Source organism: Phaenicophaeus curvirostris, chromosome 14 (assembly GCF_032191515.1).
Source record: "Phaenicophaeus curvirostris isolate KB17595 chromosome 14, BPBGC_Pcur_1.0, whole genome shotgun sequence".
Taxonomy (NCBI): Eukaryota; Metazoa; Chordata; class Aves; order Cuculiformes; family Cuculidae; genus Phaenicophaeus; species Phaenicophaeus curvirostris.
The window spans coordinates 16,548,886-16,563,257 of record NC_091405.1 but is presented as its reverse complement, the minus strand read 5'-3'; the positions used below and the strand labels follow the sequence as shown (position 1 = coordinate 16,563,257).

Genomic DNA, 14,372 nt, shown 5'->3' with positions numbered 1-14,372 from the left:
TTTTTAGAGAAATGCCTGGGTCATCATCAGTTACAAACTCTCCTACACCAAGGGAGCCTTTAGGGAGTTCTGTCTGCTTAGATATTGAGGAGCTATTAAAGAGCAGTAAATCCAAATCTGCCTGTCTGGAAATGGGAAAAAGTAAAAGGAGAAGCCCAAGGGCAAAATAATTAGGGAACAGTTTATCAGGAAAACTGTCTGTAGAAACAATGACCTACTTACACTCGTGGGGGCAAAAGCCATATTTGCCATCTGCATCAAAGTCTTTGGTTGTGGAACACCAGAGGAATCCATCGTTGCGCCCTGCATCTGTGCAGCTGTTGTATTCCTTGCCATTGAACCAGAAGGGAAATTTGCAGTATTCACCATCTGCATTTCCATACTTCACTCTAACCACTAAAAAGAGAACAAATGCAGTGGTAAAATAAGCCACTAAGTGATATAAAAAATACAGTTTCTGGATATCTTTTCCTGGAGGACATTGGTATAGAAGTGCAGTCTGAATTTCCACTTTGAAATTCAATATCCTGTTGGTCTCTCTGTTGGCAAGATGATCATAGCTGAAATAATAACTGGTAATTTTGAAAGAATTACATGGATATTACTCATGGTAAAGTGTTAAAATGAACAGTGCATAGAATCAGCCCAGAAAAATATATATGTTGTTGTTACTATGGCAATGCAAACTAATAAATTTGCTGTTAATACGTTTAGTGATTTATTTTCTTTGGTAATATGGTCTAAATTTTTCTGTATGGTTTGAAAGGTTCCAGGCAGCACTTGAGCATGAGCTGAACTTGCCTCACAAACCACTTTGGTATTTCCAATTCAGCTTGAATGAGGTCTGTTGCGGCACTGGGGGATAGGGAGGTAACGCAGACACACCCAGATCCTGGGGCTTTTTTCAGCGTGTCATGTTTAGAGACTGCAGTACTGGTGCTCTGATGTATGTCAATGTGTAGATAATTCACTTATCCATAGTGTTTATTTTAATTGTAGTAAGTAACTGGATGCTTGTGCAGTGTTTCCACTAATATGGAAAACAGTTTCTTCCTATTTGTTTTTAATCCAAGGCAGAGACTCAGTCCACTTAGTGCAGTTACCAGTCAGCATTTCTGCTAAGAAAGAATGAAGTTGACTATTTGGTATTAAAGTCTGATTATTTTTTTATTCAATGAGAGGACAGCTGAGAAAAATAGGATTTGAAATGAAAGGGAAACAAGAGTTAGCATTCTTATTCTAAGTTTACCAAATTATTTTACAGTAGAAGAATTATAATTAGTATGGTATGATTTTGACAAAGGTCAAGCTGAAAAAAGAGATTCCAGACTACTAATACTTGGTCTTATTTGTTTAGTTTAGGTGATATCATTTGGACTTCAGTTGTTTTCTTCTAAAAGGTATGGCAAACTGCCTGTTAAAGATTCTTGTAGATATTCTTAATCCCCTGATTGATGTTGATTTTGTTTCAGTCATCAGAATGTGGTATTTATATTCCATTTCGTTTTGACAGATACCATGAGTATATAAATCCATATTCAAGTGGATGGTTCTATTTTTAACAACTGGAGCCACATCTTAAGTTATCTTAAAGGGTGTGGCAGCTGAAGAGTACTGGCCAGTCTGCCTCTTAGAAATGAACATAAAGGTATTGTAGTTTGAGTCCCTGAGAAAAGAAGCATTCAAAATCGTAGTTGTGGCTTTGTACTTTTCCTGCAGTTTATGAAGGATATGTAGCATCAGGTTCATCATTAATTCAGCTTTTCAAGAGGCAACAGTGGAGAAACAGAAGAAGAAATCCTATGTAACATTTATTTAAGAATTACCTGAATGTTTTGTGGAGAACAATTTAAATTGTATAAATTAATTTTCGTTGCTAACATATATTGACATGTAAATGAAAACCTTTAGCGCAGTGTCTGAAACAGCATTAAAACATAGCAGCCAGCAGGCTATATGTTCTGAAACAGTAAAAAGTCTGGTACCTTGCCCCTCTCCAAGAGTCCACAGTTCATCATCATCGAAATGAGAGTCTCCTCCAATTCCTGGCCCTGGTGCAAAGGCATGAGCCAGGAGACCATCTTTGCCATCAAATGGGTAGCCATCACCATGTTCTGCAGGAGGAAGCAGACAAAAAAAAGAGCAGTTTCTAATGACCTCAGCTCTTGTGGAGTCTGTATACAAATGATGAATATCCTGTACTTTCCCATATAGGACAGCAGCAGAATTCTCTAGTGAGTGTTCTTATTGGTATGGGTTGTGCTGGCAAGACTCAACCAGAGGAGAAGCCAGTTTTTACAAAGAACATTAGGCATCACTACTGCAATTGTCACAGCATGTTATTTTAAATCACATATGAATTGCAGAAAGGAATTAAAGACAGCAAAGAACAGTGAAATATTGTACATTAGAAGTACAAATGCATACACAGTGCTATTTCTCAATAGAGACTGGTAGGGGCTGTAAAATAAACATTGTAGATGGAGGGGTATTGTCAGATAATTCTCCAACTCAAAGACTGGAAATTAAAGGCAGATTTCTTTTTGCAGGCTACTCTTTTTTGCTGTGTCTCAGACTGCTGTGCTCTTTTCTTTGTGCGGAATACCAACTGCTTTAAGCAGGAAAGTGAATCAGCTGAGTGTCTCAGTAGTAAGCCTCCAAAAAGCTTGCTCCTGCTCAGTGCTCAGAGTCCTGCAAATGAGCCTATTCCTCATCCACGTTGATCACTCTAAGATTCAGGCAGCTCACGGGGCAACAGGAGGTTAAGTAGCTCTCCTGTTATTACACTGTAGGCTTTTCTTGGAAGTACACCACATGTGGGTAAGGCAAGCTGGCAAGGGCATAACCCTGGTATTCATAGCTTTCCCACCAGCCTGACCTGTGCATCAAAGCTGGCTGCCAGCATCCTCAGTTGCATCATTTCAGGCCTTTTGGTCTGATGTCTTGCCATTTAGCAGAAGCCTGAAATACACAGGCCTGATTCTCTACTCTTACACTGATTTCATGCTGGTGTCACTCTTTTAATACTAGTTCAGTTAATTCATTTCAGTAGACTAGTGTGTCTACTGTCCTAGGAGAAGATTATGATATTTATTAGCTTAAGAGAAAGCTTAAAAATGAAAAACCTCGTGTATGCCCCAGCTCCTGGGAATGTGACATGCAGTAAAGTGATAAGAATGAATGGGGAAGAAGCTCTTCTTCCACTGTTTGAGTTGACTATAACCAGCAAGCACTAAACCCAGCAGAAACGCTTCTGCTTTTGTAAGGCTATCTTTTTTTTTTTTTTTAAAAAAACCAAGGCAGCCTGGATGAAGATCTGAAGTTTTGAGTTCTGTACAGACTCTCTGAAGCTTTTGAGGTCAACTCATCAGTAGCTAAAGCAAAGAAAACCAGTTTGAAATGGAGGCTTTTACAAAGAGCTCAGTTATTCTTTGAAATGCTTACTTCACTCCCAAAGTCTACCTCCTGAGTATCTGGCTGAATGAGTATCTTCATCAGTATTAAAAATTCTGTGACTGTCTGCATGAAGTTTAAATGCCCCAGGTTTACACTGAAAAGTTATAAGCATTCTTTCAGGGTAAACTTAATTGATTGAGAAGGCATGTACAACAAAAATAGTCCAAGGCACCAATCATCAGCTGCACTCAAACCATAATTCGTCTTACAATCCATATTTTTAAATTCCTCAAGACCAAAGAATGCATTGAAAGCTTGCATTCTGCTACACTGAAGAACAGAGACCAGCTATGAAGTCAAAACTGAACATCTCAAACCCATTTTTAAGCTCCAGTATGTTAGGACCTCCACCCCTATTGCTGGAAAACTGAGAAGGAATTTATAAATAGACGGTACGATGGCATTCCATTCTCTTCTGTGACAGGAAGCCAGCCCACATTATCTGAAGAGCTGTACCCTGGTTCTATTTCTGATTTGTAAATTTAAAAATAAAATGTTGCCCCTAGCAATTCTCTTTTGGAAAGATAAATACAGTACAAGGATATTGTATAAATACTTCTCTCTCTCCCATGTATAAGAAAGAAAAAAAAGTTTAGTGAAATTTGATCTTGGCCTGTATAAGCCAAGTGCAAACTAGGACAAGGTTTGCCAGAAAGGCTCACGGGTACTACTTATTGAGTGTAGATTATTCCAATACTAAAGACTAATGAAAGGAACAGAACCAAAAACATATGTAAAAATAGAAAAATATACCCCATCGGCCAAAATTAATCATAATGTCTGCTTCTCCATCATTTATTCGGTTAAATCTCAGTGGTGTGACATCGCTCCAGACTTGAAAGGCTCGAGCAAAGGCATCGTCTACTGTCTCAGGATCCAAATCCGGGGTATAGCCTATAATCCTATAAGAGGAAGAGTTAAATAACACATAAACCCCCTCCCAGTATTTGTTGTTTACAGATCAAAATGCTGAGTAGACTCTGTAGTGACACCAGTTAGGAGTTGAGACTCTCCATGTGAGATCTAGACACTTTCCTTTGATTCAGAGATGTGTTTAGATGTGGGGCTTACTATTTATTTCCCTTCGGAACTGATGCAGCTGCATGAAGAAAATTATATAGCCAGAGGGCGTAAAGCCTGCGTGGTAGTGGGCCTCGCACAAAATATTCAGGGTTTTGCCTCAGTGCTGAGATACTGGCAAGACATCGCTTTATGGTTGGTTTTTCTTTTTCCATTAGGTTCAAAATTTACGTTTTGGTGGACTACTTTGCTTGCAAGTCGTACTGTCACTGTAGACATGGACATACAAGCACGTCTTGATATATAGTATTTATTTCCCAGATAAAGAGCTCAATAACATTCTGAAAGTTTAAAGTGTAGATTGTTTTGCTCTCTAATAATAACAGAAAACCAGCCCTTCTCCCTCAAGTTTGTAGTTAGCTTTATATTGTTTCATTCCAGCTGAATGCTAATCCTTTACCCATATGTCAGTTACATTGGCAATAGGATATACGGGGAACTAGGAGATAAAAGCATATGAGAGAGAGGTGTAGACCTGACATGGGAAAGGGACAAATTCATAAATGCATTGCTTTCTTCTTCATATACTTTTATCAGACTTCTTTGCATCTTATATTGTTGCTAGCCAACCTCCTTGTGAATACAAGTTTCTAGTTCTTTGCTGCTGGGGCTCTGCGTAGTGAGGGAAACTACTTTCTACTTAAGGAGAAGGAAGAAAAATCAGAGGAAGCACATCAGCAAGCAGTGAAAGCTGCCATGGGTTTTCTTTCAGTGTTTATTAATTAGTCACAGCATGAGGGATGCTCTGAGTGATAACTTGTGAGGAAGCAGCAGACCAAGTCAAGCAGCTAAGACAAATCTGCTGTTTGTTCTCTTTGGTGCTTTGTTCCTGGGGCATCAAAAGTAGTGAGGTTTTTTCCTTACTGGCTCAGAGTTAGAGTAAGAAATTAAAACGTGCCCAACCTATTGCAGCAGGTTTGCTTTAAGTCGTTCCTGTATATATCTGAAATATGATTTTAGGAGTGCTGAATGCGGAGGACTCTTTCCTCCTACATGTTCTCTGCAGTCCATAAGCACCATCCATAAGCTGAGCAGACAGGCAGGTGAGATACTCCTGCTCCAGTTCCATTAGGATGCTTGCAACAGAGCAAAGAGTAAACCCAAAATCTCTTTAGTTCCAACCAGAACCAGAAAGCGGATCTTTAGATGATTATTCCAGAAAATTCACAGTATGAAATTTCAAGAGATATTTGATAAAGCATCTGGTAGTTATCCAAACACAAGAAATTCTAATTCAAGAAATCCTGTCTAGTTCTTTAAGCAACTACTCCTTCTAAGTGCCTTGTTTGGTTCTTAAAAGCACTATGGTTATATATCAACAAAACCCAACATCACCAGTCAGTACCTGTATGTTATATGATTCTTTTCCCATTTTGGCTTTCTTGGAAAGAAGTTGTAATTGGCTACATCTGGGTTACCACAGCGAGGTTTCTTCATTGTCTCAATAGTATTTTGATCCAAATCTCCTGTTTCAGGCAGCCCAAAAAATTTCTGCATTTTCTTCAAGGTATCTTTCAGGACAAATAGATTGCAATTGTCCTTTGGGCACCCATAGTATTTATTCAGGTATTGCTTGAAGAAAAAAAAGCAAAGAACAAAGACTTTAACATTCATAAAAGAAATAATTAATCATTACAAATAAGCACTACAGCTTTAGATGGTTGAATTTATATCCCCAGTGAGGAGCAGATAAATGAATTATGATGATGATGTTTGTTTGGGCAATTCTACAACAGTAATAACCTATCATTATCTAATTATTTTCATTCACATGTTCTAAACAACTTCACTGAACTATGTGGAGTTGTAGGTTTTATCCAGTAAAGTAAACCTTCGGGTTCTCTTGCATAGGAATTTCAGGATGCCTTTCCCCAATTCTGGGTTTGAAATATTTTATGCCTAGCTTTAAAAGAAAAGCTACAGCCATGTCAAATGTCAGGTGATCCCCAGCTGATGGGTAGGTCACTAGTTTGTCAAAATGGCTACACATAGAAGTTCTTGTGCCAGGAAGAATCCCTGAGGGAAACCTTACTTTATTTAGCTAATTAATTGACTGAAGTTCACCCAGGAGACTGGGGATCAGACCACTAGATCAGCAAAGAACATCAAGGGATATTTGATGACTGCAGTTGGTCAAGCCTGGATTTCATCACCCTCCTCATTAAGTCCAGGTGAACCTCATCTACACTGCATTGCAGGGTTCAGAGCTTACTCAGAAAAAGGATTTAGTCAAGACCATTTTCCTCCATACTCCTACTGACTAAGCCCAAACTATGCGTGGTTTCTGTGAGGTTTGTAACTTGTGCTGTGCTATTTCTCCAGTGGAGGCTGTGGCACAGGCAAACGATGAACACAGAATGGTTTTACCTTTGCCACCACTAAGCTTCTGTCTGCTTATAGTTAGTTGGGCCTGGCACAAATTGTGTGAAATGCATTAATGACATAATCAAACAGACCAATTTGGAGGATCTGTTCTCATCCACATTTTCAGTTTGACCTCCTTTTGATAGATTTTCTTAAGCTTCTGCTTGCACCTCTCAGTGAGGTACCGTGATATGATATAGACTATGCATCAGAAGTTTACTGAAGGAACAGGATGCTGCTCTTGCCATTTTAGGTTTGGGAGTGAGATATGTGTCCAAAAATATACATGAGGCATGGTAAAGAATTTTACTTGCTAGGATTCTGAATAAAAAGCTAATCCATCTTAGCTTTTCCTAAAATGGAGATTTTACTGAAGATGAGAAATGAACATAACCAGCTGTTCTTTGAGAAGAGAATCTTGAAGAAAATGTAGTGTCTCTGTAAACCACATCTTGGCCTAGGCTGCAAATTTCAGTTTCTCCAGAGTCAGCAGGGAGCTGTGGTGATCTGGAATTTTGATCCAGCCCATTAATGAAACAGGGTCCAGCTGTAACATAGCAATTTGTGTTCCGATGCTGAATGATGGGGCTGTTCTGATGGAGATTGTGAGGGAAAAGCAGCCAGTTAGCATTACCCAAGAATACTACAAGAAAGACAAAGAAGAGCTGCAGTGTTAAACCAGCTTGTAATTTTCCTGAGTGCACATAGTAAATAGGTCGTTGGAAAGAAACAGAGATGAGTTATTGAATAACAGCCTGACTGTCTGAGAAAACAGATTATTTGAGAGTGGTTAAGTTACTATTAGATGCATGGGACCCTCCTTTCCTCTCCCACATGCACTGTCCCCCCACCCCCTGGCTGCTGCAGTGCTAAGGCAAAAACTTGGATGAACTGGTTTTGTTAAAGCCTAAGGAGTGCCCTTTTTGGTCCAGTTTGTCTGTTTTTCCTAAACTTTCCACCACAGCTCCCATCTGGAAATTCTCTCTCTACCCTCCCCCAAGACCTTTTTTAACCTGGCAAACTTTCCCAAGATGCACACTAACTCCTAAAGAAAAGTGACCAACTTTCAAACCTCTATGTCCTGAAATAAGAATAATTTATCTCAATCTTCCTTAAAATGGGCTTATTGCTGAAGAAGAGAAATGTCTATAATTTACATGCTAAAATAAGGCTAATCCATCTCAATCTCCCCTTAAATGGACTTCCCCATAATGTCATTTTTATGAAAGTCCACGGAGCTAAAATAGGTTGGAATAAAATGCTGTAGAATTATAGCTATAATTTGCTAATGTCACAAAAATCAAAACTCCTCTTTTTGTTCCAGATTGAACTTGGAAAAAAATATTTCTTTAATCCTCTGATGAGATTGTTTTTCAAAGTCAAAACTAGTCACAATGGCTTCTGAAACTCAAGCCAGTTTTCCCTTAAAGCTGTGTTTATGCAGCATACAGTAAACAACCTGGAAAACAAACTTCTGAAAGCTGAGATACATGCATTAAGTGAGTCTCGACAGACCTCACTTCTACTTGATTTAAGTAAAAAAGATAGATATCTCTTATTTGCCCTTCACACCTCTTCCCATTGCAATCTTTTGATTATAATTGTGATGATTTGATGAAATTATTTGTATGTCCAGACTCAAGTTAAAAAAAAAAATTCTTTGCTGGCTTTAAAAATTTTAAGAGAGGAAACATTACTTGGCTCTAGTTTTAACTTTTGAAAGCTGATACCCTTGCTAGCTAGCTAGCACTTCCAGAGACTCTGGGGAGAGAATGCTACAGTCATTCCTTAGCCTCAGCTGAAACAAGAAAGAAACATCTGCTTATGAAACAACAGTATAAATCTGAAGCAAAGATGAAACCAACACTTACCACTGCTAGTTCTTTGTCTGTTTTGGGAGTGCTGTCTCCAGGAAACTTAATGATTGGTGATGGTGCAGCTAAAGTTTTGTTAAAAAGATATACTTGGATTAATAGTACTTTAAAAATGAAGCCACAGACAATGGGAGTCTTCATTCTGCCTAAATTTTGTGCTCTCTTCTTTGGAAAAAGATTTTTCCCAGCTGCCTGTCAGCTCCTTTAGCTGCACAGTGCACCAGTTGCTTATCGGCACATCTTAACTCTCTGCACCGTTTTCTCTTTTGCTTGCTCTAGCAATTCCTTTGTATGTTTAAAACATCCAGATGCGCAGTCTCAGGCTACCACAAGAGGAAGTCTGAAAACTAGTGGAAACATGAGAAAAGGGCAGTTACCAGATGTGATTGCTGTGATTTTAAGGTAGCAACAGGCAGATACTTATTACTGCTGAAAGAGGCCACGTTTTCTCCTCATTTGCCTATATGAAAGCATTTAGTTATGTAAGAAAGCAGAAGAAAGCAAAATTTGATTTAATCTTGTCCCGCTTACATTTTAAATAAAAAAATTAAGTGAAATCCTAAACTTTGTTTTCTTCTATAAGTATTTGTACTATTTTTTCCCTTTTTTTTTTTTTTTTTCACAGACATAATAACCTGCTTTAGTCATATGTGGTTACATTCCTAGCTGGTGCCTTACAGTAAACGTTTTGATTACAGATTTTGAGGCAGACCCTGCACGAGTAAGTGTAACCAAGTTAGGCTTCTTGTTCTTCTCCTGCTTGAGCTACACAAACTGTAGGTCTGTGTACACAGACTGTTCTGCAGGCTGTGCGGAACATGTGTGCAGAGCTCTGAATAAGATTCTTGTGGCTTGTTTGGTTTGCTTGAAGCTTTGCTACCAACAGGCATGGGGTATCACCTTTGGGTTTATGGGGTAAGAAGTAACCAGGCAGATTCAGCAAACAGAAGTTATCTTCAGTGACTGATGTCAGGGGAGCTGTACAAAATTCAGGGTTTCTTGTGCTGGGGGTTTGGTCTGAAATCTTGGTGTAAATATGACCATTGTCATGGACAATCTTTTGATTGTGTCATTCATGATATTGCCAGCTTTGAGATGTTATTACAAGCAGAATATATTTTTTAGCTGAATGTCCTTAATGTAAGGGGTTGGCTCACAACTTCTTAAGATGGGAAGCTGGCAATTCTGCATGAATACAAACAGTGTTCTGGCCAGCCAAGTGTCACAAACCAGTTTCTATTAAACATGAGTCCAGCCATCTGAGTTCCTCTGAGCTGTGTGTAAGTGTAAAGATTGTCACGGCTTTCCACTGAATGTTACTAAATGAAAGTTTTCCAGATATGACTCTTGCTACTAAATAGGGCTGTTAATGAAAAGGAAATACTTTGCTGATGTTTGGTGTTTGTTTGTAGCGTTTTGATATTTGTTTGTAAACAGTTGATATAGGCAGTTCTTTGATTTATGCTAATATCAAGGGATTTTGCTAGTTGCACCCCATCATCCATGAACTGAATAGTCTCACATAGAGACAAGGATTTAAAAGGGTATGCTGAGGGGTTCAAAAGGAAAGCATTAGGAGGAGCTTTTGCTGCCCATACAGTCCCAACACAGCAGCTGTTTGCATGGCTGTTGGGTGAATACCATGGGAAGCAGCATTTAACATTCAAGAGGGAAGGAGGAGTTTTGGGAGCTTCCTACATGAATGAAGCTTTGTAAGCTAGTAGCTTTGTATTTATGCCTTCTCGTCCTTTCATGTATGGTTCCAATGGCACTTGAGTTACAGTGAACAACTTTCCTCTAATGGTTTGGCTTTGAAACCATATCTTCTTTTTTTAGCTTTTCCCCGTTGGCAAAAAATTGCAGTCATTACTAAGAGTTGCCTTAATAAATGGCAGTTCTGAAAATAAAATCCAGTTTTTCCACAGCCCTGCACTTGGGTGTAGGGAATGACTCTCCTGCTTGCTTTGTGATGACAGCTCATATTTGTGTCTGCCCACGTGAAACTGTAGGATAACAAGGGCTAAAAAAGTCTTCACTAGATATGCCAAGTTACTCAACTTCTCCTTAATTAAGTAAGTAAAAAGATTATGTGTTGTGTCGCAAGCTTCTGCAGTTATCTTTGTGCCTTGCAGTAGGTCAAGGGCTGCTATAAATCTTAAAACTTAAGAACCATGTCATTGTTGTAATAATTTTAGTGTAATTTATGATGGCCTAGTGTAGCTTTCCTTTAGAAGGGTACTGCAGTGGAGTCATTTGAAGCCAAATGTGTCCTGGCACGTTCCTGTTCACTCACAGATATCTAATAAAGCTTATTTCTTAGGGTGTGCTAATGAATGTCAAATCAGAAATGGATGAGGAAGTTTTTGAATGGGCTGCAAGATCTATGGAGTTTGAAAATCTCACTGTATTTTGTTTCTTACGTTTGCTGTTAGTGAGAGTAGGTGGAGGTTATGTAAATAGATTTCCTCAAAAAAAATCAGCAAAGCAACAGTGAAGACCTGCAGTGAAGCCTTGTTTCTTCCTTTGATTGCAGTTTTGCTGGTAAACTGCTTTGCTGGTACTACAGTTAGTGAGCAGCTAAGCAAGTTATGTTTGATTGGGAAACAATACAGAATGGAATAATGGACTTATGGGTACTGGGCGAATGCATATATTGAGTTTCTGTCCATTCAGAACTTCCATTAGCACATGAGATCAGTAGCAGTTCATGAAATCATAGCTGAGTTGCCCTCTTTCCAATAAGTAAAGCAAAATAAACAGTGGTGACACTTCGTGAGAGCTGAAGTCCTATCCCATTAGGATTAAATTTGAGGTAAAATGTCTCTTATCTACTTGTATTTCTCTTGAAGCCGCATGGGATTATCCTGTTCTCGGTGTGCTACAGAGTTACTGGGTTTTTAGGTCTAGGAATGCAGCAGTGCTAAACTGATGGTGGGGTGATTCTACAGCTTGCAGACCTCTGCTTTGAGACAGGGATTGGGCTAGATGAGCTCCTGAGGTCTGTCATGGATTATTTTATGATCCTACCACTCCTGCTGAATTTGGAAAGATGTTTTATGATGTGTTTTCTGTTCTCAGACTAGATAAGCTTAAAATGAGGGAGGCTGAAACACTTGAACTGGTGTATTTTGACACTGACAGGTTGACAGTTTAACTGCTATTAAAGTTTAGTGAATAAACATTCTTCTACACTCCATACTCTCAATAGATTACCTCTAACGTTAACTAATGACTTCTGAATAGGTTCTTGGAAGTTAAAAGTTAAGGAAAGAAGCAATACAAAGCAAAGAGAAAGAAGAAAAAGCCTCCCCACCCCCCAACCTGAGTAGAGAATATAAGGGTATTTGCCAGCTTTATGAAAGAGCTGAAAAAGTAAATTAGATCTCTTCTCTCTGACCTTAACACTCACTCTACAAGCTATTTTGTCAATGTACAAAGATACTACCTCTTGATTAGCTACGGAAAATGAACACATTTATAACTACAACTACAGCCTTTACGTCTATCATTTCAATGCTGCATTTAACTTCCATATTTGGTAAGATATTGATTTGATATATACATTAATTTCTCTCCCGAGTCATAAAAATTTCTTCTCTAGTTAACGTGTTTGTTTCAGATCAGAATTACTCTATACTGAAAATGTAACCCACCTACTTTATGAGTAAGATGCCAGATTTGCTTTTTAAATGCCTACTTTCATGCATTAATAGGAACTGTATGGCAGAAACCACAGTCTGAGATGGCAAATGCCTCGTTTGAGGACATATTTCAGTAATAATAGTAAAAAGGGAATCATGATGTCTTGTGAGCCGTAAGCTACGTATCTCAGAGGATGTGACTGTAATAAGAGACATATGAGTGTGTATTAACATGATGTTTTTATCAAAGGATTTTTCTGTTTTCAGAAAATTATTTTTGAAACTATTCAGGAGCACTCAGCAATTTCAGGATTAGACTTCAGATGGTGTCCTGGGTAACTTGCTGACAGAACAGTTATCCCTCCAGAAAAGCAGTGTAGTGATTCCTACTGTCACTAATTCTTAAATTTTATCAAAAGCTGATGATTTCCTGGTGGTTCCAGAGGAATCTATCGGGCACAATGTCAGTGAGAGCAGTCCATGGGAGAATAATGGATGTATTTGTAGTGGGGTTTCATGTTTTAAATTGAAACCTGTTGCTAGGCTGAAGAAAGAAATAATCATCAGGACAGTTAGAACCTCAAGAAAACAGCTGACTTATGATTTACAGAGTCAGCTGGCTGTAACTGGATGCAGTGGGATGTGCGTTTCCAATTAAACTATTACACTACATGTGTTATAATGTGTTATTGTATTTAGTACTTCTTCCAGGTTCTACTCTGCCAATGTATAGATTCAAGTTTGGGAAGCAAAGCAACAATTAATATAGATGGTCTTGCATTGATTTTGTCAGAGTTCTTCAGAAAGAAATAACAGATGAAAATTGGCAGAAAGAGCCAATGTGGTGTTCTCAGAGTGTTTCATTCAGAACTTCCAAGTGACTGGAAAACCTGATGCTCAGGTGATGGAGAATTTGCCTGGGCTTCAGGAAAGGTGCCCATGGGACAATCCTGGCTCTAGTTTATCCAGAGCTTTGTCTCCTTCTCAGTTTGCCAGTGTGGCTTTGTGACTCATTCTCCTTTGCATAGATCCCATTCTTCTGGATCATCATTCCAGTGCCTCCTTTCATCCTGTCTGAGGAAGAGGAGTTTATAAGGACCAGGAAACCAAAGAGCTTATGGAAGAAAGCATGGGACTGGATTAAGTTAAAGAAGGGATTTTGGTGCATTTTGCCACATGTGGACTCATAGAGCAGCTGGGCAGAAAGTAGCAAGGCTACCAGCATGGTGCCAAACTGAAGCTCCACTGACCCTGAGGTGTATATGTATCATTTACCTACTCAGTGCTCTTTTTTTAGGGGTACCTCTGCTAAAGATGGACCGTTTGTGCAAGTAATGGTATTAATATGCTAAGGGACTCCATTCTTCCTGGTGTTTGGCACTGGCAAGACACTAATTTCCTAATACTTGCCATTTGGTGCCTATAACAGGAATAGTGGTGTCTGCTGCTGTTAACTGGTGGAAACGTGAGCCCCTGTAGGAATGGAGAAAGACATAATGTTACCAGTTTTTCTGTTTTAGTAAAGTTGTCGCCAGGAAGCCATAATTAGTCACAACAGTCCCCATTTGAGTTTAAAAGGGTTAATAACTTCAGAGGGAAGTAATTTATATTGCAGGCAAGTGAGCTTATCTATGACATGTATGTTGAAGGGTTGATTCTAACAGAAAATAAACCTTAAACGCCCACGTAATTTATTATTGGGATATCCTCTTTTCCTGCTCAGCAGATGGCTCAGACTCCAGTGATCTAATTCACCATATCTGACCACCACATGAGGGAGTCTTTAAACTGCTGGAAATCAGTGTGTGTGCGTGTGCACGGAGGACTAAGAGCAGGACAATGTACAAAGGGTCAATAGCTGGTACCAGATGTGATATTCTACATTTAAGGCAGCAATTATATTTTTGCTTTTGTTTCTCTCATCCCTTCAGTTTTGAGAAGTTAGATCCTAAGGATG

General features: G+C 38.9%; 1 protein-coding gene across 1 annotated transcript in view; it reads right to left on the bottom strand.

The window, feature by feature from the left end:
• The window catches only part of MMP2 (matrix metallopeptidase 2), a 29,107-nt gene extending 19,998 nt beyond the window's left edge, over nucleotides 1–9,109 (bottom strand). The window contains exons 1-5 of the mRNA XM_069868123.1: nucleotides 8,772–9,109; nucleotides 5,882–6,108; nucleotides 4,210–4,358; nucleotides 1,986–2,114; nucleotides 223–396 (exon numbers count right to left, since the gene is read on the bottom strand). Of these exons, the coding sequence (XP_069724224.1) occupies nucleotides 223–396; nucleotides 1,986–2,114; nucleotides 4,210–4,358; nucleotides 5,882–6,108; nucleotides 8,772–8,915 (823 nt within the window). The 5' untranslated portion in view covers nucleotides 8,916–9,109. The remainder of the gene's footprint in view (nucleotides 1–222; nucleotides 397–1,985; nucleotides 2,115–4,209; nucleotides 4,359–5,881; nucleotides 6,109–8,771) is intronic.
• Between the last annotated feature and the right edge of the window lie 5,263 nt (nucleotides 9,110–14,372).